At 50.3% G+C, this 25,037-nt stretch overlaps 9 protein-coding genes across 9 annotated transcripts; 5 read left to right on the top strand and 4 right to left on the bottom strand.

Annotated features, from left to right (window-relative positions):
* Window positions 1-3,765: 3,765 nt before the first annotated feature.
* N7487_000196 (uncharacterized protein) lies at window positions 3,766-5,004 on the top strand (the record flags this gene model as incomplete). The annotated part of the gene is made up of 1 exon (XM_056867945.1): window positions 3,766-5,004. One exon carries the CDS (start codon window positions 3,766-3,768, stop codon window positions 5,002-5,004), a length of 1,239 nt encoding a protein of 412 aa, XP_056732729.1.
* A 330-nt stretch (window positions 5,005-5,334) lies between these two features.
* Window positions 5,335-8,316, top strand: N7487_000195 (putative SH3 domain protein (Cyk3); the record flags this gene model as incomplete). The annotated part of the gene is made up of 1 exon (XM_056867944.1): window positions 5,335-8,316. One exon carries the CDS (start codon window positions 5,335-5,337, stop codon window positions 8,314-8,316), a length of 2,982 nt encoding a protein of 993 aa, XP_056732728.1.
* A 425-nt stretch (window positions 8,317-8,741) lies between these two features.
* N7487_000194 (putative exopolyphosphatase) lies at window positions 8,742-10,139 on the bottom strand (the record flags this gene model as incomplete). The annotated part of the gene is made up of 1 exon (XM_056867943.1): window positions 8,742-10,139. The coding sequence occupies one exon, from the start codon at window positions 10,137-10,139 to the stop codon at window positions 8,742-8,744; it is 1,398 nt and encodes a 465-aa protein (XP_056732727.1).
* Window positions 10,140-10,341: 202 nt separating this feature from the next.
* On the top strand, window positions 10,342-11,523 carry N7487_000193 (1-aminocyclopropane-1-carboxylate deaminase/D-cysteine desulfhydrase; the record flags this gene model as incomplete). The annotated part of the gene is made up of 1 exon (XM_056867942.1): window positions 10,342-11,523. The coding sequence occupies one exon, from the start codon at window positions 10,342-10,344 to the stop codon at window positions 11,521-11,523; it is 1,182 nt and encodes a 393-aa protein (XP_056732726.1).
* Window positions 11,524-11,884: 361 nt separating this feature from the next.
* Window positions 11,885-17,353, bottom strand: N7487_000192 (uncharacterized protein; the record flags this gene model as incomplete). The annotated part of the gene is made up of 6 exons (XM_056867941.1): window positions 11,885-13,001; window positions 13,055-15,720; window positions 15,772-15,863; window positions 15,921-16,787; window positions 16,870-16,918; window positions 17,000-17,353. The coding sequence occupies 6 exons, from the start codon at window positions 17,351-17,353 to the stop codon at window positions 11,885-11,887; spliced, it is 5,145 nt and encodes a 1,714-aa protein (XP_056732725.1).
* Window positions 17,354-18,488: 1,135 nt separating this feature from the next.
* Window positions 18,489-19,757, top strand: N7487_000191 (structure-specific endonuclease subunit SLX1; the record flags this gene model as incomplete). Its single annotated transcript, XM_056867940.1, has 2 exons — window positions 18,489-18,730; window positions 18,788-19,757. 2 exons carry the CDS (start codon window positions 18,489-18,491, stop codon window positions 19,755-19,757), a joined length of 1,212 nt encoding a protein of 403 aa, XP_056732724.1.
* Window positions 19,758-19,796: 39 nt separating this feature from the next.
* On the bottom strand, window positions 19,797-20,521 carry N7487_000190 (bifunctional thymidylate/uridylate kinase; the record flags this gene model as incomplete). Its single annotated transcript, XM_056867939.1, has 2 exons — window positions 19,797-20,320; window positions 20,374-20,521. 2 exons carry the CDS (start codon window positions 20,519-20,521, stop codon window positions 19,797-19,799), a joined length of 672 nt encoding a protein of 223 aa, XP_056732723.1.
* Window positions 20,522-20,737: 216 nt separating this feature from the next.
* On the top strand, window positions 20,738-22,271 carry N7487_000189 (tRNA-ribosyltransferase family protein; the record flags this gene model as incomplete). Its single annotated transcript, XM_056867938.1, has 3 exons — window positions 20,738-20,963; window positions 21,037-22,039; window positions 22,094-22,271. 3 exons carry the CDS (start codon window positions 20,738-20,740, stop codon window positions 22,269-22,271), a joined length of 1,407 nt encoding a protein of 468 aa, XP_056732722.1.
* Window positions 22,272-22,580: 309 nt separating this feature from the next.
* N7487_000188 (methylenetetrahydrofolate reductase (NAD(P)H) MET12) lies at window positions 22,581-24,800 on the bottom strand (the record flags this gene model as incomplete). The annotated part of the gene is made up of 2 exons (XM_056867937.1): window positions 22,581-24,566; window positions 24,627-24,800. The coding sequence occupies 2 exons, from the start codon at window positions 24,798-24,800 to the stop codon at window positions 22,581-22,583; spliced, it is 2,160 nt and encodes a 719-aa protein (XP_056732721.1).
* Window positions 24,801-25,037: the final 237 nt, after the last annotated feature.

The following is a 25,037-nucleotide window of genomic DNA, read 5'->3' as shown; positions in this document are numbered from 1 at the left end:
TCCCACGGCTTGTTCCTCAATATTCAACAAAAATTCGTATATTTTCGCAGTTCTGGTATTGATAAGTATACTTCCTAAAATGGTTCAATGGCACCGTTACTGCCGAGTTTAATAATCCCTCGAAGAACTTGGTATGGCTGCCTGAGTAGATCGTAAGTGGAACTGGGCTGGACCGAACTGAAAGCTTGGTTCCTTTGATAACCTGATTGGATCCTGAGTCATGGGTTTTGAATTACTAAGGCTAACGTCTAAGCGATGCTAGTTCACGGATGCCAAAGTGCTGTTTGCGGATAAAACTAGCAATGACTCCAGAAATCAAGATTTAAAATAGGTACATGAGCCGAGCTACCCGCGGAAAAACCTGGCATAAATCATAGACAATAGACTCGTTCCGAAGAAACATTACAATGAAGTTGCAATAAAAGAGATGGAGTCGCTGCATTCGGAAGGTTACAGCCGCTGCTTCCATCATCACGTGATGTGATTTGCCCTATGTACATTGGCAAGGAATTTTCGAAGAATGCACCGATAGAAGAGCTTAAAGATTAAAGAGGCTTATTTATCTTTAATTTTAGAAACCATAGGGACAGCTTCCTGAGTTCAAAATTCTCCCCTTCCACAACATACGCTCGTCAAGACATAGAATACATTATTAGAATGCAGGAAACCGATTATGAACAGTTTCTACAAATGACTTGCAAGTCAGTAAGGAAGTGTAGTCGCCTAAAGGCATCATCGTAGGGGTTCCAGTACGTCATGACTCCAACTCCAAATTCTGAGACATCAAGTCTCGTTTCAGATGGTCGTAGCCTGGAAGGTCTCATTCTCATTCTTCCGGTGACTTTCTGTGCCGTCAATGCCATCAATAAGATATTCAAATGAAATTATTCAACGCCATCACACAATTGTTAGAATATGGAATATGCCATCAATTATACACGTGGTTCATCGGACGATCGACCCAAATGTTCTCAAGCCATCGATCGATCGAGTGGACCCAGGTCATTCTATGGCAACGGACCGGGCCCCTGCGATAACTGACTGCAAACAGACTGTATTTTGCGAAAGGAAGCAGTGATAAGAACAAATAGAACAAAACTGAATGATACCCTAGATATTATGGTAGCTGTTTCTATGTACGGCCGGATAAAAAAAAGTGCGGAATATTAGTACAAAACCAACACCAGTACACAGGTTATGTCTAAACGTCAAAGCCGGAAGCTGGGTAAAACAGAAGGGCGATAGGCTCTGCCTTGGGTTAATGTACAGGGTTATTTTTCCAGCAGTCTACTAATGCAAGACTAGTATGCTGGGATGAAGGATATTGTGGGTACCTTATACCAGGTACCTACGTAGGCTACCATATGTATGTATATTGTCTTTTAGAGACCTCAGTCCGAAGGTTCCTGCACACTGCTCGTTTTGAAAACTGAGTTACTCCCCCAAATCCCAAATCCACGGAGGACTCCTCGCATGGCCAATCGGCCAAGCTGGTTAAAGATTTATCCTCCTAAAGCGCTCTCATTAACCTCCTCCATGTCCAGGTTGGCCATCTCGTGTAGAAGGACCCACATGCACAGTTCAATAGCAGCCAATACGTGCACTGGGGGTGCCTGGTGGGTATTGGCAAACCGACCGATGATCATACCCACCCAGAGCATGATATTGGTTGATTCGTATGCGATTTCGGTGCGACGGCAAGCTCGCCTGTCTTAACGGTGTCTCGGCGGGGTGGGCTCAAGCCGCAGTCACGAAAAATCCAGAGATCAACTTGGCCGAATATATCCCCAAGTTCTCATGGAAATGAAAGCATCAATCAAAAGCTCTCCGAGTAAGCACGACAAATACCCCGATTCAGACTCACCACATTCGTATAGCTCCCTTTGCCTATCAGACCATTTCAGGTATTTTAATATTCTGCCGTTTTAAATTAAGGGATTCAGGCAAAAATCCCGCTAGAATGGGGTTTTGAACCTTGGCTCCCGTACGTCTTCGTAAAGGGGTGTCGTTGAGTTGGGTGATCCGAAAACAGTAAACTGTTTATGGTAGCTGAAGATTCCATGGCCACTCCGAGAATGTGAAAATTCTCCAATCTTGGCATTGGCTATCCGACTTCCCAGATTTTTAAATTGTACAACGTATAGTGTAAATAATTTATAGCAATGATAGTCGGCCGGGTTTGCAGCCTTGCCACGTCTTTTTGGCGGCCTTTCTTGTAGTCTGATTAGTAGTGATATTAGATGTCAAGGCGGTGAAATAGCATAAACTGTGTAGAAGGCTTTTCTCTATATAACCTGTGATATGGTAGCTTATATTGCTTTGAAAACGGTTCTGTTTTGATTTGGTTGCCGAAAGCGAGGCTAAGGGCAGTGTGCATGGATCGCGAAGGGGGTAGCTCTGTAAGTTTAGGATCAGATACCAAGCAAAGTTAGGGTGTTCGTAATCACATAGTTAAGTTAATTAACTGGATAACTCACATAAGTGGGTGAGGAATGCTAGCTGGTTATCTGCGGGTTTCAGGGGCTTTAGGGTCGTCAACAAAAACCATATCTATAAGGGGGTTTAGCGAAGTTTCTTTGAACAAATTAATCTACATGCTATGTAACTATGTACTGAAGCCACAATGGTAATAATATATGAGGGGATGTATAATATTAAGGCGGAAATGAAGAATGTTAAATAGAGCAAACTGTGGAAATATTTAAGGACTACTGTGCTTACCTACATTATATATATATATTTTACCCACTGTACGAAATTCTACATATTCAGCGAGTCATCGACCTCTATACTATACTTAGATACTAGATAAAATCTCTACCGAGTAGTATAATTAGACTTCTTATTTTCAGACAAGAACCAGTTGCAGATATCTATAACGGTAGGGGTTGGTTATTAGTACTTTTTCAAGGCTTTCTCCCAGAGGTTTAAATCCAACGCCCCCAGTTATTCCACTCTTGAAAGGGGCAGCCCTCAAGATTAATCGTCAATATAATGTAATTCAAGCAAGTGAAAATAAAGATATTTCTAGTTCGCCAGAGACCCTCTGTTGTCGAGAGTACCAGGGTTGTTCGACACCGATCCATGGTTCGGTGTCGGCTCCAGCTTTTCTATAGTTGGAACAAAGGTGGAAACATCGCCCGGTATTTGACTACTACGATACCCCGGGGCTTGATTTCAAGACATGCATATGCATGCCCAATATATAGGCTCATGACTGCTAAGAGGAATAACCTTGGAACGATCATGGTCTCTTTCAAGACTCGGGGGACAGGAGATATTACATAATATGATATAAGCTTATCGATAAGGCGACCCTCCGCCGCTAGTCCTGATTGGGCCACAAACAAACAACCCCAGTCCCAGTTTACGCCCCAAGTGTCGTCTTAGGCCTCACCGATCTGAACCGCTCTGCCTTCCCCCACGTCTTCGTAACCAGCTTTGTTGGCCCCATTCGGTGAAATTGAATCTCCATTCGCCAATCTTTTTTATTTTGAACCACCCAATCGAAACCTCCTTATTCTCTCGACAATGCTGATTGATTGAGCGATCGTTGCTATCCCTGCGGCCGTGCGGACCTTGTCACCCATCTGACCAAGCTGTGTTGTATTGGGTTCGAATCAACAACACAAACTCGTCGATTGATATATCACTTTCCTACCTTTACCTGGATGTGGACTTTTCATAAGTGCGCCAGGTTTTGAAACGACTTATTAAGTCGATCCCGTGTGTTGCGCCCGACGAAACCGTGTTCAAGTGACCACGATGGCTCAGCTGCCAATGCGGTTTCCATGCTGGTGCCGAGCAGTGTATTCCTGGGGCGGAGAGACTACACGAGATCTGGGATTTGTGGAGGGTGACTTGATTGAATGCTTGAATGCAGGCGATGGACAATGGTGGATGGGTCGGTTGCGCCGTGACAGGCGCGCAGTTGGACTGTTCCCGTCCAATTTTGTCGAGCTTCTGAGTGAAGACTTCGTGCCCGTGAGCCGCGACACTACTAGTCCAATGGTGCTAGCAGGATCTTCTCCGATCAACAACCCCACATCAGCTCCCAAGAAACAGAAGACTGTCTGGCGGAAACCCTTCCAGGCGCATAAGGAAGCCGTATCACCAGCTTCCGTCGCTCGGCGCGCAACCCAATCTAACCCAGCGGCACCCGCAATTCCCCAAACACCACCTCGGGATGGCGCCATTCCACGAAGTACGAAGCCTTTGCGCACGCATGCGTCAGCTGTCAAGAACCAAGGCTCACTATCTCGACCCCAATCGTCTGGCTCGCGGTCTTCTTCACGCGGTGTCTCTCCTCGTTCGTCTGCGGAGCCTGAACGGGCACCATCGATGCTGCCGAGGGGAAGTGTCTCATCCTCTCGACCTTCATCCCGTGAGCAATCTCCATTACAAACGCAGGAACGTTCATATGCAGTGACGCCGAAGGGGAGCATTTCATCCACCCGTCCTCTGTCCCGCAATCCGTCCCCCTTGCCAGTACACGAGCATTCATCTGCCATGGTTCCACAAGGCAGCATGTCATCTTATCGGGCTTCGTCTCGTGAGCCATCTCCGTTGCAAATGCAGGATTACCCGCCCCCGACTCTGCCACATGGCAGTATTTCATCTTACCGGGGCTCTTCGCGCGAGCCCTCCCCATTGCAAATGCAAGAATATCCGCCACCTACTATCTCCCAAGGGAGCATGTCATCCTATCAGGCATCATCGCGTGAGCCATCTCCAATGTATATGGATGATCATCCACCTGCAACCATACCACATGGTAGTATGTCCTCCTACCAGGCTCAATCGCCACTACCAATGCAGGAACATCCATCTGCGACGGTCTCTCACGGCGGTATGTCATCTTATCGTGCTCCATCGCCATTACCAATGCAAGATCATTCATCTGCGATGGTGCCACACGGGCGTATTTCATCTTACCGGGCTCCATCACGGGGGCCCATCTCCGCTGCCAATGCAGGACCATTCTGCGATGGTTCCACACGGTAGTATGTACCAGGCTCCATCCCGCGGGCCATCTCCATTGTACATGCAGGATCATCCACCTGCGCACATGCCACATGGAAGTATGTCCTCCTACCGGGCTCAATCGCCATTACCAATGCAGGAACATCCATCTGCGCTAGTCTCTCACGGCAGTATGTCATCTTACCGTGTTCCGTCTCGTGAACCATCCCCAGTGCAAATGTACGAAGAGCGAGAAGACTCTCCTCCCCCCCTCCGCCGCCGCCACACCGAGTCATCATTCCTCGTACGGAATCCCGCTCTCCTCAGCCGCCCATGCATTCTCCAACACGAAGTCATTCACCGTTGCCACCAATGCACTCATCTCAGCATCATGCGCACTCTCCTCAGCCTCCTTCGCACTCCCCCCGCCCATCACGATCCCCCACGCCATTAGTTATGAATGACCGTTACACGATATTCGATCGTACCCCATCACCATCTGCAGCCTCAATGCACTCCGCTGTCTCTGAAACCTCGGCACAGTCAGATATTCACGGAAACACACCATCTCCGTTGCGAGATGCCATGGAAGATGTTATGACTTCATTGGAAGATATGGGTCTACCTCGTGAGGCCCAGTCACCTTCTCCATCTCCAATGTTCAACAATCCCTGGTCGCCTGAAGAATTTGACACCTCGCACGAAAGAACCCCCCAAGGAAACAGACGCCGGCCTTTGACGTCAATGGGCTTTGATGGCGAGAAAGAGCAACCACAGGGCGGACTTGTCCACCGCAACAGCGTTTATAGCCATGACCATATGGATGGTCCGCCTCAACTAAACAACTATGTCCAAAGAATGGAGAGCCGCCTACGTCAGTTGGAAGATCAGAATCGATCGCCTGAGGATCGAAGAAGCGCCCAGGACGACGACAACGGACCTCCTCCCCCTCCTCCGAAACATGCCACCTACCACCCACGAAATAACTCCATACCAGGACAATATGCGCCCCTCAAGGCCCGGCGTTCCGGCCATGATCTCCGGGGTGACATTCTCAACCGGTCTTTTACCAATAAGTCTAGTGCCACCAATTCATCTAGTGGGGTGCAAAGTAATGGCACATCCATGACGACGAGCACAGACAAGACCAGTCAAAGTGTTATGAGTGGTTTCTCTGCGGGAGGATTTAGTGCGACGAGCGCGGGAAGCTTTGCTAGGCGAGGCGGGCATGAGAGGCCAAATACTGCTATGGACACTGTGCGCTCTCGAGGGTTTAGTGACGTACGCCCGGAGACTCCTTTCACTGGTGTTTCATATCACTCAAGTCATAACTCGTCTCGCCAGGGTGCATCGTCAGCTATTCCGTGGTCGTCCACCGGTCTTGACTCGACGGATCATAGCGGAGTCTTTGGTGGCCTCTCTACGCCAAAGAGCAAAAAGCAAGGGTTTTTCAAAAAGATATTTGAAACAGCCAAGACTGGTGCGGCCAGCGCGAGGAGTAGCATTTCGGTTGGCCACGGCGAGAGATCAGGTTCTCCAACCAAGAGTATCAGAGGGATAGACGTTGTGTCACCGGCTCTTGCATCTCACTCAAATCGTGATAGTGGCCGTGATATGGGACTCGGAGCTGGCGCCATTGACTGGGTTCAGGTGCGCCGAGACGTTAACCGGGCGTCATCTCCTAGTCGAAACGAGAGGATCGACAGGGCAGAACGATGTCAAATGATGGATCACCCTGTTATCTACTCCGTGGAAGAACTGTACGATACCGCGGAGGGCGATGAGAGCATCGATGGGCAACCGATCACCGAGCCAACGAACTTCCATGGAGCTAATCTTAACCTCGTTGATAAGAGTGCACGATTCATCAGCAGTCTACCCCCTATGACGAACCCCATGAGCCTCGCGCAAGCCTATATCTGCCGACCCTACAAGAGTGACGTTCAGCGTCTTCGGGCCATCTTTACCTGGGTTAGCGAGAAAATCTCGTGGGAGGAACCTGTCGACGGCCTCGAAGTTGATATGAAGAGACTCCTACAGGCCAAACGAGGTACCCCAGAGGAAATTGCACTATTGGTACACGAGATGTGCGCAGCCGTTGGCCTGCATACAGAAATTATCCGAGGTTTCCTTAAGAGCCCCGGTGATGCGCTCGATCTAGAAAGTCTCTCCCGTCCCAATCACTGGTGGAACTCTGTTCTCGTGGATGGTGAATGGCGCTTTATGGATTGCGCACTTGCAAATCCCACGAACCCTCAACGCAGTAAATTCGTTTCCAACAACTCTTCCGTAGCGGAGAGCTGGTACTTCCTTACGCGCCCGCTTGATCTCTGCTACACTCATGTCCCGCTCTATCCGGAAGAACAGCACATCTGCCCGCCAATTTCGCCAGATGTTCTCCTCTCCCTGCCTACTGTGTGCCCGCCATACTTCAAGCTTAACGTCCAGATGCCGGATTACGACACAAGCTTCCTCCGTATCGACGGATTGGAGGTCATGCAACTACGCATGCTAGTCCCTACGGATGTTGAATGTGCCGCGGAAGTCGAAGCCCCGGGGTTCGCCCGCGACGCAGATGGCGATTGCTTCGAAAGCGGAGACATTGTGCGCAAGCGCGCCTTGGTCCAGCCGGACTGGATCCGCGGCCAAAAACGCATCACAATCAAGGCTGTCCTGCCAGGCGACGAAGGCCAAGGTGTGCTGAAGATTTATGCAGGCAAGAAGGGACTCATGCACTCAAGTCGAGATATTCCCCATCCCCTAGCCTTGGCCCTACCAATACTCCACACCGGCGAAAATCCATCTTACGACTTTGTCCTGCGTCATCCTACACCCCATGCTCAGCGACATGACTTGTACATCATGCAGCCACAGTGCTCTCGTCTGGCAGTCAACAATACATTTGTGTTCGCTGTCCGGCAACATCCTGCTGCTCCTGGGTCAGGCAAGGACGAGGCCTCTAATGGCCGCGGCTCGCCTTCGTCCGTCTTCACTCGTCCATCCAGTGCATTGAGCATGGTGTCCAGTACAGCAGGCGGCTCGACTGTATCGGGTGCTTCCAATGAGTTCTCGGCGTCGACCTCGGTCATTTCGTCGGGCAGATCTACTTCTGGACGGGATAAGGCTGCGAAATTAGCGATCCAGTCCCCGTCTGGCAAGATTCTTCGTCTCACCCGTAAAGCTGAGCACATGATCGGCAGTGATACCGGTACTGAATCTGTCACTGATGCCGTTGCTGAGGGTAGTGTTTGGGAGACTGTTATTAAGATTGGTGAGCGTGGTATGTGGCGCGGTCTTGTGCTAGCTGACCGAGCTGCGCGCTGGTGTGTATTTTGCGAGTGGGAATGTGTTTGATTTTTTTTTTTTTTACCTATTATCGGCGTTTTAACTTGAAGCCTTCAGATACACCAAATTCGGGAGGAGGTGGCTATGTGTGTTTTTTTCTTCTTATTTTGGTTTGTCTTATTGCGAGTTGCATATCCTTTTTTTTTGTCATATTGTCCTCCTGGCATACTAGCATTTGCATGAGGTTAGCTTGGAGCATTGCATATACTGCGTTCTATTTGTTTGTGTTCTACTCCACATACCTGGATTTCAGTGTTAAAGAGTATGTATGAATTAATAGGAATTTGAGAAACTCAATTCCACAAGAGTCACCATATAAACTAGCCCAAAAGGCTATGAGTAGCAGTCGAATAATATATAGTGAAGGGAATCGGCCAATAAGCCAAATAACAACAGGTACATTTAATATCTAAGACATCTTCTATGAATTTCTTCTATAATTTAGCCACTGCTGCCCGGAACAACGGCGCAACCTGTTTCCTACTCCCAGCCGCATAGGTTTGAACCCACAGCCTCCTCCAGAGGGGTGAGTCTTTATTCAATGTAGAAAGACAATCTCCAGTCAACTCAGGGATATCCTCCTCATCCAGCGGGGACCATTCTATGAGCCCAAGGTGGTGAGAGGAATGCTCAGCGAATCTCTTGACACCCTTGTCAGCTGCTTCATTGTCACTCATCACACTGACAAACAGCTCGCGACAAAATTTGTCGTTAGTGCCAGTAAACGCCGTCATAATAACAAGCACATCCAAGTTTTTCTTAGTAGAAGCCGCGAACGAGCGCACAGCTTCCATAAACTTCTCTGGACCACCCGCCTTCTGTACAATCCATCGCATGGGCTTGACGGCAGAGCAGAAGCCCATTTTCACGGTCTTCCCCGAGGACTGTGACGTCTCAGTCCAGTCTTTATAATCGCGGTCCAATATTTCGTCCATAGTAAGAAGATCGAGGCTATTCTGCTTAGCATAAAGAATGCTCTTGTAGAACGCCTCCAAATCCCAATCGCCCTTTGCATCCATTGCAGCTTGTGTTTCCCCCTCGATTTGAGATTTCAGGAATTCAACAGCCATACGATCGACATCGGTCACTTTGCCTTCTGCAGTGAGGTTCGAGGTATCGATCAACACCGCGGAAAGAGCAAGCTTCGCAACCTGCACCATCTCTGGGGTTGCGTCCCAGAGTTTCCGCTGTTGCAATTCGCACGTAATGAGCGACGCACATGACCCAGGTCCCGGCTGAATAATCATCGGCTGGCCTTCTGGTAATTCGTCGATGCTTGGCATGGAGTCCTCGTCAACGTGGTGGTCGATACATCCAACAGTCCGGAAGGAGACGCTCGGCAACCCGGTTAGGGATCCGGAGCCCTTATCGGTCGAGGGGAACGGGAACGCGTTCCAGTCTACCAGCGTTGCATCGGCGAGTGTCTGTTTCCACACATGCTTGTCTTCAAGAGACTGCGCAAAGTCCGCAACAGTCATGACATGCTCGCGTAGGAAATTCCCTGCAGACTGTAGGGTGTTCTCGAATTGCTCTTCACTCTTCAGAGCGGGACAATTAGTTGATGACCATAGCGCAGCTGAAAATTCCGGTCTTAGTCGATACAGCTCTGTCCCAGCGGGGAAATTGGGCAGGTTTAAGAGTGGGATATGTGGTCGTGGGCTTTTGATAGGAAGCCGGTTGTTCGCGCAGTAGGAGTAGATAATCGCCGAGACGATGGAGTCAAGATCGGCAGAGGGATTACCGATTACATAGATTGGAGGCTCAGAGAGAGCGCCCGACAGGAACCGGAGGTGCAACTGGCGGGCTTGTCGTAAAAATTGGAGGAGAGTCATTTTTGCTGAATGGATTTGATCGCAGTCAAGAGCTCTAGTTATATGCTCTCGGGCCGACGTCATGCAATTTAGTCATGCAATTGCTGACACATCATAGATTAGATGGATTGGTGTCTTTGATGCCTTGAAGATGAGGCCAAACAATATAAATGCGCCATCACGACATCCAAACTTGATCTCACCAAAAGTCATGCATAAAATAATGTCTCTTCCGATACAACTGCCAGAAACATTCGCCCAAATCCCCCGCTATAACATCCTATACTCCAATCCCTCTCCCATCCACCCCTTAGACTCGATTATACCCCCAAGAGTCTCCCCGCACCGACCCCTCATCTCCATCTACGCCAAACGAGAAGACCACTCCTCCCCACTAGCCTGCGCAGGCAACAAATATCGCAAACTAGAATACATAGTCCCAGATATCCTATCTCAAACACCCCTGTACCACAGCCATGAAAACAACCCAACACCTCCAGGCCCGCTACAAGGCGCAGCAACAACCCTCGTAACCGAGGGCGCAATCCAAAGCAACCACACTGTGCAAGTCGCTGCTCTCGCAAGGAAACTTGGGCTAAAAGCTTTAATTCTTCTACACCGCGGCACAGGCGGTGGACTCGCAGCAGCCAGTGATAAGGAAGCCTTCCAACGCAGCGGAAATGTGCAAATCAACCATCTTCTCGGTGCGGAGGTTCGCGTCTGCAAAGAAGGTGATCCGCTAGCGGAGGATGCGACACCACTTCTTGATGAATTGAAGGCGTCCGGACAGAACCCATATTGGATTCCCGGTGGCGCGAGCTTGCATGCGCTTGGTGGGCTAGGGTATGCGCGCGCGGCGTTTGAGATTGCTGCACAGGAGGGGGAGATGGGGCTTGGGGGTTCGGGGAGGTTTGATTACATCTTTGTTGCTTGTGGAAGTGGGAGTACGGTCGGTGGATTGGTGGCTGGGTTTAAGCTGTTGGAGAAGTTGGATGTGTCAAAGACGATTGGGGAGCGGAAGATTATTGGGATTCTGAATTCGCCGACTAAACCACGGGCATATCATGAAAAGCGGGTTCTTACTTTTGCGCGGAGGGCGGGTGAGTTGATCGGACTTGATGGGGAGCGGGATATTGGGGTGGACGATGTGCGGCTTGATGATCGGTTTGTTGGGACTGCATACGGTGTGCTTGATGGCGAGAGTAAAGAGGCTCTTGAGACTATGGCGCGGACGGAGGGTATGGTGCTAGATCCGGTTTATACAGCCAAGGTTGCGAGAGGCATGATGCATTGGGTGAACGAAGGAGAAGTCGCGGACTCTGCTGAATCCTTGGATCAGGTCAATGTATTGTTCATTCATACTGGTGGACAGGCTGCTCTAGGAGCTTATGCGGATGTCCAATAGACCAGATCAATGGGATGTTTATAGTTGGAGACATGAATAAAAATGGCTGAATTCAACTAATATTACATGGTGTCGGCAGCAGCAAAGAAAAGCAGTCATGACAGACATAGTCTTGTGGTATGGAAAAACAGAAAAGCGTAGAATCGCTAGAAAACACCCCCGGACTCGCCAGTCCATTCTCTTGTACACCCTTTTTTTGAGAATTGATCCGAACAGAACGATAAAAGCATAGGAAAGGCGAGTAAACAAATACTGAAAGTGAGGCAAGAAAACAATCAGAAAATAGTAAACAAAGACTGAAAAAGGTCAAGTTTTCAATAAAAACAAAACATTCATCTCGAGAAAAAAAAACAAGACTCAGTCAAAGTTCCTCGTCTCCAAGGTCCCCATTACTGCCGTCGAGTTTGGGCTCATCCTGCGGTTCACCATGATCACCATTTTGGACTGATTCATCTTGAACAGAGGCAGCACGACTACTGCCATTGCTGACGACGAGGGCCTCCAAGGCCTCATTAGCGTGGGTATTCTCCATGGGCTGGTTATCAGCTTCAGGGTCAATCTCTTGGTTGGTCAAGTCTGCAAATACATCATCCAGGTTCTGACGAGGGCTGCTGCTCGCGAACTGGGGATCATGGCCGAAGCGTGGAGGGCTGAAAAGGGAGGTTTCCAGATCTGGCTGGGGAGGGGGAGAGCGAGGTAGGAATGAAGGGGACTGAGAAGCGGCTGCGTGGGGGAGGAAAGCTGAGGATGAAGTAGGTGCAAAGGCAGGTGTGGAATCGCTCGCGGGCAAAGAATAGTTTGCAGAGAATGGATATGGCGCAGCGTTCGGATCTGTCATCTGAGCCAACGTTGGACCTGTGCTAGGAGGTTGTCCACTACTAGAAGTCGGCGGTGCTGGTTTCATGGAGGCAGGTTGACCAGAACCCGGCTGGGGTTGAGCATCAACAGATTTCCGCTTGGTTGCGCCAATGTGCTTGGGGCGTAGATGCTCCGGAAGATCTTCTGGACGATTCACCCCAAGCTGAGCCATGATTTTTTGTTGCTTCGTCGGTCGGGGCTTTCGTGTTGACAGAGATTGCTCTAAGATTGGAGGTGGTTCCGGTGCGACGGGCGCCCACTTGTGTATCTCCTGTCGGAAGAAATTCGTCTCGAAGGTAAGAAGAACCTCAGCGCCCTCGATCTTGCGGAGGTAGAATATCAAAGTAGGCACTTCCTCGGTGGTTGTGCAGGCAGCATTAGTGAAACCATGCAGGAAATCGCGGAAGGCTGTCGCTTGATTAATGATACTCTCAAGAACCTCTTCTTCCTCGGGCTGGAAAGGCAAAGTTGCGATTTCGGCGTGCCAATCTTGCAGATCCTCAAGTTTAGGACGAGCAGCATCGCGCGGAATCTTCTGACGCCAATCGCATATTGGGCAGGTATACTTGTCAAATTCCTTTACTTTACCCCGAGCAATCTTCAAACATTTGCCATGGTACCTATATAAGTCAGTAACCTACACCAGAAGCCGAAAGCTTGTTTGTTAACTTACCATTCGTGACAGACTTCGCATTCAATCATCATTCCTGCTTCAGAGTGCCTGCAAATACAGAACACATCTCGCTTTCTTGACTTTGGGCCCCACATATTGGTAGGATTGCCAGGATTCTCAAGCAAACCTTCAGGCGAATTGTCTCGAGACGAAGGCTCCACAGGTGGTCGGTAACTGTCCTCTAGGTCGAAACAGTACGAGTTCCGCTTTTCGACGTATTCCATATGGGATCTCAAAATATGAAGAGGGGCATTCGCTTTGCCAAAGAGTTTTTTCCCTTTCCTCATCCAGTCCTCATGGCGCTTTTGTTCACGTTCCAGGTCGATCGCCCCGATAGGTCGACTAGTCAAATGCTCAAGAGATTCCATGAGGTCACGGATGTCCTTGTACTTGGGCCGATTCTTCATCTCCGCATCCTTGCTCTTTTCATACAGAGTCTGGATCCGTTTCTGCGCCTCACGCTGCTTGGTCAATATAGCATCGACGGCCGCGAGAGTATCTGGTGAAACTGGAAAACGGGAGGCCTGCGCAGAGAGAGCTTCTAATTGCTGATAGTGAACGGCTTCAACGGACATTAATTCCTTGGCCTTCATCTCCCACGCATCTCCATGACGAGCAAGCTCCTTGAAATGAACTAAGTGTTCATTGGTATCGGAAAGGCCGAGCTTCTCCGCACCAGCGACAAGTTCCCGGCAATCGGTAAGAGTCATGTACTGGTCTCGTTTGCGCACAGCTTGTTCGATCCATTTGATTTGGTGGGAGACTTGCTCTAGGTGTTCCAGTTCCGGGACTTCCACGTTGAAATTTTTGCCGCGTTCGATAAGTTCTTCAATCTCCTGGAGAGGGCGGGTATGCGGATGCATGAGAGCGTTATTGATATCCTGTTGGAATTTCTCGATTTCGCGGGTTTTCTCTTCCAACGCCGCCATCTGTGGACAGTCGAACGAAAGTTTATCAGCCTCTGCCTGAAGGGCGTAGATATGTTCAATTCTGCGGACTTCGCGATCGCGATCGTCCAGCTGCGCTGCCTTGGTACTGGCTCTGCGCCAAGCCTTCTCGTTTTTTCTCCGGTTCTGCTGCTTCCGGGTAATGTAGTTGTTGGCTTCTTCAACCCATTTATCGCAACGCTGGACGAAGGCCGCAAGATCTTGAAGGCCTGGCAAGTGGTATGGGATTTTCTCACCTTCATTGAGCAAGTTATGAAGGGCCTTAAGCTGAGGCTTCGGTTCATCCTCCAGGGTCTTGTCGAGCTTTTCGGACCATGCTTCAGGGATTCTGGCCCGTTCTTGGACTTTCTGCACAAGGGCCTGCAATTCATCATCACTCATGCGATAGCGGAGGGTGTGTCCCGGGCCGCACAGCTTTTGAGCAAATGTTTCGCCACAGCAGTCATAGGTGTCAACGTGCGACAAACAGACAGTCTTGCCTGATTTGTGACAACGGAACTGAGTGAGGTAAGCGTAGGCCTTGCAATGTTGGCACTGATAATCATCCTCGGGAAGGTCTTCATTCTCAACTACGAATTTCGGCTGTGCATCATCTGTCATGGAGTCGGGACCAAAGCCTGGGGTACGAGCAGACACCTCCTTTTGCCTGTATAGGAAAGCAGCCCGTTCACCCAGTTCACGAGTGCATGTCCTTGCTAGTGCAGGCGCAAGCCACTTGGCAGTGGCAATAGAGGTATCACGTGCAGCAGCGGTAAGAAGCAATTCATCGTGGGAGAAGCATGGGTGTCGGCGGAAGTTCTGAAGACGCTCAACACCTGCTGCACCGTATGGCTCCCAGTCCGTAGGCGCGAAGTTGACTGCTTCATTGAAATTAAATCCGTGGTTGAAGCCGGCATGGTATGCTTGAGGGAATGTAAGCACAAATTGACCAGCTCGCTGATCCACCGCGTAAACATTAACGCCGGCCTTGCGAAGCTTGTCTGGTGGCATCAAGGTGACAAGCTGGAAAAGAAGATCGGGTTGGCCTTCGAAAAGTTCCGGAACTGCATCCCGCATGGCCGCCTCGAAGGCCTCCGCATCGGCACCTGGAATTCCGTACCAGGTCTTGGTAGCACCAAAATGTTGGTAATTCGCGGAATAAGCGTAGTGATCCTCATTATGCCAGCAGAAAGTGGAGAAACACATCCCCACATAGACCCAGGGAACCGTCATGCCAGAGATGTCGGACTTGATGTAACGGAAGAGCGAGTCTCCATAGAATGGAAGGACATTCAAGTTCCAAGGGTCTGACGAAAATGGATCAAGGGGATTCCGCTCGATAGTTGGGAATCCACTTCCATGCGTGGTCGAGTGGATATCCGCGCCGTATTCGACTTCAACGGTCTCATGTAAATCAACGACAAGCTTCCAGAATTCGGCCTCCACATCATCCTCGGTTTCGCGTCGATGCGTGTTGAGAACTGGGTCGAAGGGCATCTTAGCAGCGAAGTACTTCTTCTTGAACTCGTTGGCCTTCTCCTGGAACTGTTTGAGTGAGTAAACACCGCCGTCTTCAAATCCGAATTCTCCTGTGCCGACCAAACACTTAGGACAGTGCCAGTCGTGTTCCGATGGTGTGGTGGTGGATGGATCGAGACACGCTTTGTGATACCCTAGTTCGCAACCGTCGCATACAAGAATAGACCCTTGGTCATCCGATTTGCCACAAGTCTCGCATTTCTGTTCACGAATCAGTATATCATTAGAACGCTGACACGAACCTCCGCCTACCTCTCCAGCTGGCTGGGAGCCATCCTTACGCGATCTAACCGGCGCTGGGCGAAGAAGTGACATGTGAGAACCCGCAATCGTTGGGAATGAATCTGGAAAGGGCGTTAGACAAGGCTTCCTTCGAGAATTGAAAGAGTTACAAAGTGTACCTTTCTTCAGACGCTTGCTACGTCGACCACTTCCATCATCGTCATCGCCGTTTTCGCATTGAGAACTGTCCTCACGGCTAATCGCACGCTTCAGAGATTCCTCATCTTGACTGTTTATAGGTGTCGAGACGGAAGCATGCTCGGAAACAACTTTGGGTGTTGACGCGCCGTTCTCTCCCTCACGCTTGATTGGTGGGCCGTTGTTCGCAGGGGTGTTGCTCGCGGGGGTGAAAGGGGAGTGGTTGACAGCGGTAAAGCCACCGAGGCCGGAGTTAACAGGAGTAAAGCCTGCGGCCGCTGGGCGTGAAGGAGGGGGAGGAGTGGGCTCGACAGGTGGAGTTGGCTTCTCCGGAGACTTTTCCATTGGAGTATGTGCCATCGGGGTATGTGCCACTGGTGTGTACGCCATTGGGGTATGTGAAGCGGCCATTCGAGGCAGGCTAGGAGTTTCGTCGCGGACTTTAGAGGGCGTGCCATTTTCATCAAACATGGGCTTGTGAGTCATGGGGGATTGCAGAGGCGAAGGGGTGTAGGGACCACCGTGCTCAAGTTCAAGCTGTTGTTGCACACCAGGCTTGGCTCGGGCCAAGTATTCCTCATACGGCTGCAAGTAGCGCTGGTAGGAGTTCTTGAGCGAAGTGGACAAAGAAGACATTATCTTGCCGCTGTATCCAAGATCGCGACCAATTTCTGCCCATTTTTTTGTCTTGCATACGGATTCGAAGCCTCCACGACTCTCTACTGCCTTTTTGAGTTTGTAGAGATCTAATGGTCGCTTGTCGACGCTGGGTAGCCGGCTGTAGTTAGTGCCATGTTGTTTGTGAAACATAGCGAGGCCATCGACATAGTTCATGTTCGCGCGGTTTCCTATGTTTGAATGAGGGTCAGAACCGCACTGCGGTGATCCTGCAAGCCGGGACAGCCTGATGTGCTGGATGTGAGCCCTTACCTCCTTCGACCGAATTGAGCTCTTGTCGACGGGTCTTAAAGTGAAATCGCTGTATCCATTGTCAGCATTGTCAGACGTGACCATGCGCGGAAAGCGATGGTAAATGCATAGGTGGAAGGAGGGATCCTACCTCTGTATCGATTGCGAAAGTCGGTTGCCAGCCCTCTGGTGGAACCACTCGGCAAATTCCATACTTTCTTCCCTCTGGAGCGATCTTCTGAATGTAGGCCACCGGGTCTTTGAATTCCTCCTCCGTTGGACGGAAAGTCGGGGCTTCTGGGATACCATGAGGACGAATGCGCTTGGATGGTTCTCTGGGGTTGTTGGGCTGCCCACGTCGTTCCACGGTGGACAAGTCGAGAGGTGCAGACCTGCGAGCGCTCAGGGGCACGTTGTGGGAGTGCGACGGATGGGTGCTTGAGGATCGAGTCGGCTGGGCTGCCGCGGCCGTCGAGGTCGCCCCGGCAGAGGCCGGAGCTCCCATTGTTCCAAATAGGACAGACGACTAGGGAAGATGTTTGATTAAGCGCGTCTATTTGAGCGAATTCGATTAACAATGACTGTAATGCGGCAAAGGCAGGGTATGATGATAGATATCAGGAAAGGCGGCTGCCGGCGTGCTGTCAATGTGACCGAAGGGTGAAGAATGGTTGACGAACCCAAGTATATGAGTGAATAGAGTGTAAGGAAAAATAAAAGACAAGGTTGACTTGGGGCCAAAGGCGATAGAATCAAGAAAAGAGAGGCCCAAGTCGCAGAGAGGAAAGAAGGATAGATGGGATAGAAACCTTAAGAGTGGAGGAATGAGATTATGTGCAGTAAAGATCGACTGGGGTGGTACTCCAGAAGTACTGCCAGGTCCCTTTTGTGTGGTCAACCAGTAAGAAAGGAACCAATGAGTGACTATGGGGGAACCTTCAACCCAGCCGCGACGGTACCGATCAGTACGGTATACGATTTACTGTAAGAATGAGCTAATCTGAGCTCAGGTACCGCTTAGGCCCTGAGTTTCACCTGAAAGTTTAGTAATTATACTGCAATGCTGCAAACGGGGGGAACATCATACGGTGTCCCTAAATGATTTCTGGTGTATTTGGGAGCCCAATATTACGAGACTGTATATCTGGTGGATATATAGTGTCTTGTGACACATCAAATTGATAAAGGATGAGCCTCGGATACTCTTTAGCGTGATAATTACCTGCGTATAGACCTTGTTTCTATATTTTGTTAGATTTCAATGGTCTAAATATGTATTTTATTGTTGTTTGTTGGTCTTTCTGATATGTTCAACGGCACATATATTAGATGAGGTATAACATATTTATAGAGGCTGTCTAGTGAAAGTCATTGCATATCTATCCCTTGGCTAAACATGTAGTAACTTCTATTAAATTTCTAATAATATCCCTAGACTGCACTTCCCTTTCCCCTTGAGATGGTAAAAAGAAAATACACTATCATGTGATCCGGTGTATATCAAGGTACCGCTTAGGACCCGCCCGTATTCAATAGGCAGAGCTAATTTCAAGGACTTGACAAGCCTACCTAGGTACAACGTTGAATTAAACATCTCAATGTGAAAAAAAAGCATATAAAATTTCTTCAATTCAAACATCATGGAGGAATCCGAAAAACCAAAACCAATCCCGGCATATTATTGTTGTTATCTCCTCCGCTCGACCGTTCGACACGCCTCACTGTACATCGGCTCGACGCCAAACCCGATCAGACGACTCCCTCAGCACAACGGTGTCGCTAAAGGTGGGGCCAAACGAACCGCCAGAGATAAATTACGCCCCTGGGAAATGACCCTTGTCGTAGAGGGTTTCACGAGCAGAGTCGGCGCCTTGCAATTCGAGTAAGTCGCATATGAATTGTTTATATACATCGCGTCTTAATTTCTCATTTCGCGTAGATGGGCTTGGCAACACCCGGAAAGGTCGCGGCACCTTGATTCCGAAGATGATTTAGACCCTAAGCCTCGAGCTACGGCTAGTGCTAACGGCAATGGGAAGACGGGCAAGCCGAAACCGAAACCCAGAGCGAGGACTCGGAGATCTCTGATGGCGCATTTGGAGGATTTGCATTGCCTACTTCGCTCAACCTATTTCTCTTCTTGGCCATTACGAGTCCGCTTCTTTTGTGCCGATGTCTACCGTGTGTGGCGGGCCTGGAATGACCGTGTGGATAGTCGCTTACCCGACAACGTCAAAGTTATTATAGATGGGGACAACCTTGCAACGCCGCCAGACCCCAAGCAAGGCGATGAGCTCGCACCCACTGGAAACATTAACAACCTATCAGTTGACTACACCAAGCTTGAAGATCATCTCGAAAAGTCAATGTTTATGTTGGAAGACCCGGGTGATCTGCAGTGCACGGTCTGTAAAGAGTCGATCTCTCCGGACGAACAACAAATAGTAGTGTGTCCACACCCGAATTGCCGCGGCACGAGTCATTTATTATGTCTATCTACCACATTCCTTGATGCGACCAACAAACCAGATCTCCTAGTGCCTATCCAAGGGACCTGCCCGTCGTGTGGAAACACCGTACAGTGGGTGGCAATGATGCGTGAGCTAAGCTTCCGCAATAGAGGAGAGAAAGAAGCGCGTGCAATTCTCAGAAAGAAAGAGAAGCGTGTTCGCAAAGAGTCTGCCGCTGTGGATGCATCATCAGGCACTCGATCTTCATCTATTGAGCCAAGGTCAATGCTAGAAGAACCGACTCAAGATGACCTAGGCCCAAATTGGTTCGAGGAAGTCGAGATAGAATCCGACTCTGATTTCGAGGGCCGACAGAACTACCGCCCGACCCGACCTCCATCAAAGCTCGAGATCGTGATTGAAGACAGCGACTGGGATGACGCAGAACTCGTTGAATGAGACCCAAGTAGAAGCGCGCCCGATCTTATTTCTAATTCGCTAATTCGCAAGAGGCTCCAATTTCCTCAACGCGCCGGTCACGTCCAAACGCGCAATGCAACCAGCTACAGCACCCTGTATCTCTTGTGACACCTCATCGATGGATTTACCCGCATCGATAATGGAAACATCCTCCTGCTTCTCGAAGATCGTCCGGAAGAGCTCTCGCACACGGGTCTGCATTGCCTCGTTTTCATATCGCTCGGCACCGAACCCACCGCGCTTCGCTGCTTCCTCTGGTGAAATACTAAGGAATAGGCAGATATCCGGGCGCGGCAGACCGATTTCTGGCTGCCATGCCCACTCCAGTGATAGTGTGGGATTCGCTTTCGCGGCGGAGTAGACAACACCGGAATATGAGTATCGGTCTACAATAACTGTTGTTCCGTTCGTGATATCTTCTTCGATGCTCTTTGCAATCTCCCACCGGTTCGCCGAGAAAAGGAGGTGAATGGAATGGTCGTCTTGGTGCGACGTGCCGCGTAGATAGCTATCAATCAATTGCCCAATGGGTGTCGTTCTGTCTAGAGGACATTATTAGACCAATGGTACCCATAATTAATGTGTAACTAGGTACCTGGGAATCGAATGTATTTAACCACGTGCCCTTGCTGCGAGAGCGAATCCCGTAGCATCTCACATTGACTCGATTTGCCCGCGCGGTCGAGTCCCTCGACAACAATGAGAGCTCCGCGTCGCGTCGGCGGGGCTGATGTGCCTGTCATGATTGATTCGGGTGAACGGCTGTGATTAGGTGTAAATGTTTGAAAATTATAAATCAAGATCCTCAGTTCCTGCTGAACGTATGCAAAATAGTCCAACGAAGTGTCCGAAAGATAATGAGGCCCCGGTGATGTTTATCGGGAAATCCGATTTCTCCTGGCCGATAAGAACAAGATCCAGGCCGCCCGCAACATGGTCTTTCAATAACCACGAACGCCATGGACCAAGCGACGTCCGCGTCCTCAGCGATGACCTTCAGTGTCCTGGCCTCCACTGCTCCAGTCCTTGCGCCTCGAGTAGGCAAATTGGCCATTCCAGGCCGAAAGGTCCTCGCGACACCGCACCATGTCCCGCTCACTTCGCGGGGCACAGTCCCACATGTTGCGCACGATGTGATGCGCGATCACACTGAGATCAACAGTTTGTATGCTGGATTGGAAGATTGTAAGCGGAATACTGCACTATGACCACAATCAATTCTCATCTGGACATAACTGACAGCACGTGCTATAACAAGTCATCGCGAAAAAGCAGGCCCCCGTTTACAAGACACCCGCCGCCGATCATGAGTCGCCATTGAAGAAATTCATTTGCGTAGCCGAGGATATGCCCTTGATCCTAGGTCCGCGGCGATTCCCTCCAATCTCATGTCCACCCGCGAATACAACGAGTTCCATTGCGCTGCTGACCTCAGTCGGATTCACTCAATTATCCGCGCATGATTATGTGAAGGCAGTTCAAAAATTGAGACCGGATATTGCAATCGGGATGGTGGACCTTGCTAACAAGCAGCCCGGATCCAAGAGGCGGGGGAAGATGGTTGACCGGACGCATGCCTGGACTCGAGATGCATTGGAGCAGCTCTATGGAGACGCCGTACCAGAGCAAGAGAAGTCAAAGAGCGCATATTTTGCACCTGTCTTGCCTCTTGATAATGCGCAGCAGTCCCTCTATTTGGATGATTTGGAGAGCGAGTTCCGATGGGATATATCCGGCCTCGCACTATATCAGTCTGCGTCATTGGGATTCGTCCCAGAATCGTTGGCGAACCTTCCTCGATTGCTCTTCAGTGAGCCCGAGACACCCCACACTATCCTGCGAGATGTATCGCTTGGAGCAGACCTTCTGACCACGCCTCTGCAGGGCGCGGCGTCAGACGGCGGCATCGCGATGGAATTCGTCTTCCCCGCTCCTGCTGCCCTGCAAGAGGGCAAGTCCGAGCCTCGGCCTTTGGGAATCGATCTGTGGACCGGAGACTACACTACAGATACATCCCCGCTGGGCGAGGGATGTGAATGCTATACCTGCAAGAATTATCATCGTGCTTATATTCACCATCTCCTGCTTGCCAAGGAAATGACCGCTTGGGCGCTCCTACAAGTCCACAATTTCCACGTCATGGATACATTCTTCGCAGGAGTGCGGGAGAGTATCCAACGTGGGTCTTTCGAGCAGGACGTTGAGGCCTTTGCTCGTTTTTATGCCTCTTCGATGCCGGAGAGTAGTGGAAAAGGTCCTAGGTATGTCAATTCCAAACGCGTTATTTTGGTTCGAATCGCTAACAATCATCCCAGATTGCGTGGATATCAACTCCCGGCCAACGGCTCTGATCAACCCCGCCGCAAGCCCAAGGCATGGGGCCTACTTGACGATGCTAGACAGAAATTCGCTGAGGCCCAGTCTGAAATCGCTACCCCGGACACCGACGCTAGTGGACTCGAGGAACACGGGTTTGCCGAGAAGTTGCGATAAGCTCGCATCCGTGAGGATCGCCTCTGGCAAACGCTTGCATGAGAAACGGTACGTATTTATAGAAGCATTTGCTTAGCAATTGGCGTATGAAACCTATCAATCAGTTTAAAATATATATAAAAGAAGGACGTGCACGCATAATCGTAATATTCATCTCGATGAGATAGGGTCAAGACTAGTATACATAAATCCAGATTTTGTGGCATTCATAGTTCATATGTCCAGGCTTGCCCTCATTAAACCGCCAACCGTAAGAACTCTCGTTGATAAAGTGTATATCTTTATCCCAATTTGGAGAAAGACGCATTCTTAAGCCTCCTCGCCCGCCAAGACCCGCCACATCCACTTAACCTCGTCTTCCTCCTCCTTGGAGCCCTGCTTAGTACCGGCACCGAACTGCTGTCCGACAACACACACAAGCCAAGAGTCGTTCTTAGTTGTGTCTAGGTAGGTTTCGCTGGGCGATCCGCGGGGGTAGATACGACGCCATTCGTCCCAGATTCGGAAAGCCTCCTCGCCCCACGCACGGAAACTCACTTCCTCGATGATGGTCGGGGTGACGATCTCCTTGCCGCGGAATACACCCCAGGTAACAGCGTTGACACTCTCGGGGTTGGAGCCAAGGTCATCAAGCTCGACATCGGCAGGTTGGGTTGGAAGCGATGACTCGAAATCGCCCTTGATGTTTGTCGCGAACCAGGTGAGCTTGTCGTGGCCGTGCTTGGCAAACATTGGCTTCAGGATGTTGGTGTAGTCGTTGCTAGAGCAGAAGAACTCCACAAATGGCTTTTGGAAGACGAATCCTTCTCTTTGGGGACCCCAGCCGAAGATGGGGTGGTCATTGTGTACACCGTTCACTGCGGGCTGCGAGGCAAGTGTCCACCAGCCGCGGCCATCTATGAGCTTCAACAACTCCGGTCGAATCAGTTCAGTCTCTGCATTCAAACCGTCGCCATCTTCTTCGGCACCACCCTCAGACCACGGAACCATGTGTAGCTCGCCCGAGACGTGGCGCCGGAAGAGTGTGCTCATGTCCTTGGAGGACACCGGGTTTCCCCACAGCCTACGTGCGGAGTTGGCAGTGACATGGAGCGAGGGACCATAGCCGTCAATCTCACCGAAGGCAGGCGAGCGAGCATCACCCCATCGTCCGTTGGGGAAGTCATCCCATGTTGCTTCTCTACCAAGGGCACCAAGACCCTCGGAGATGAGAAGAGTAGTGCTGCGGTTTGGCGGAGGCGCGGGCACGCCTGCGCTGTCTGCAAGGGCCTCATGGACGGAGTCCTGCGATGACTCGTGGACTGACAGCTTGTCCACAATGACGCGGTTGTGGGGTTGCGAGTTGATAGAGGAAGCACGGCGTCGTCGCAGCGCACGTCCAGGGAAATCGAGAGGAATCGATGCGGGATCATCCTCGATAGCAAGCTCTCCAGCATCCGAGTATGATGGAATCAGGTCGCATTGTTCGAGAATGAATGATACCGTCTTTTCCAAGTTCAACGTGTAGAAATGGAATCCTCGCGGGCCCGGGGAGGGAATGTCCCTTATACCACCCACAATCTCGCTAACAATATCCACACCCGCGCGCTTGACGGCATCATCGTCGTGCTTCAATTCTTCCATGCGTCTGGCAATGGGAGGTGGAATCGTGACATGGCTGAGCTTAGTCACTCGGGTCAGAATCTTATAGCTGTGGATGGGCATCAAGCCCGGAATGATGGGGATGGTCTTGAAAGCACCAGATTCATGGTTGCGAAGCGCGTTCTCGAACTTCTGGTAAGCGTCGATGTCGTAGGTTAGTTGGGTCATGATGAAATCTGCTCCAGCCAGTGTCTTCTCCACCAGGTAAGGAATATCTCTGATGGGATCCTGGACATCTTGGAAGGTGTCGGCAGGATGGCCCTCGGGGTATGCAGCAACACCGACACAGAAGTAGTCGCCATGCGTCTGGCGAATATATCGTACCAGATCAACGGCGAAAGTGAAATCCTTGTTACTATCATCCTCTCCGTGCATGTTGTATTCCTCACTGCGGGGCGGATCTCCTCGTAGGGCAAGGATGTTGCGAATTCCGAGAGCCTTGGCCTCATCTAGAGCCATATCTACCAGCTTGCGGCTCATGTTCGTGCATGTCAGATGCAAAACGGTCGTTAACTGCAGTTGGCGCTGGCATACTTCCGCCAGCTCGAGCGATCGTGCCGCAGTGCTACCGCCAGCGCCCCAAGTAACCGTAACAAAGAGAGGACGGAGTGCTTGTGCCATACGCTCCAGACGCGCGGACAGGTTGGCGAAACCCTGTAGTAGACCATATTAGCAAATGTTCACGATGCGTTCAGCACGCGGGGTAACCCCCACCATCCGGGTCTTTGGAGGGAAGAACTCCAAGGAAAAGTAGTTGGCATCTGGCGGCAGAACCGCGATCTTCTCTGTGATCTTCTTCTCCATTGCGTCCTTTGAGGGTATGGGTCGGCAATGGGAGGGGTTGGATGAAGAAGAGAGGATTCGGGCAAAAGTGGACCATGTCACCATTTGCGCCAGTCGTATCGGGAACGATGATGTCTACAGCTGCCGATCTTAGTGGCCATCGCGCATTAAAGGTCTACTGCAAATATTCTATGTGGATCTAAAGTCTTAAATACTGTTTCTATGCCAGGAGCGACTCTATCTTGATCCCGAAGAGCTAGAGCAAAAAAAAAAAGTGCCAGCGCTTTAGATGACTCAGCGAGATAATCGTCATTTCTCAGATCGGGATCGACGAGCTTAACA

This window comes from Penicillium crustosum, assembly GCF_028827405.1.
Source record: "Penicillium crustosum strain IBT 35664 chromosome Unknown utg000001l_segment0_segment0, whole genome shotgun sequence".
In the NCBI taxonomy this organism is placed as follows: Eukaryota; Fungi; Ascomycota; class Eurotiomycetes; order Eurotiales; family Aspergillaceae; genus Penicillium; species Penicillium crustosum.
The sequence above is the reverse complement of the archived record's forward strand: the minus strand, read 5'-3'. Positions and strand labels throughout refer to the sequence as shown.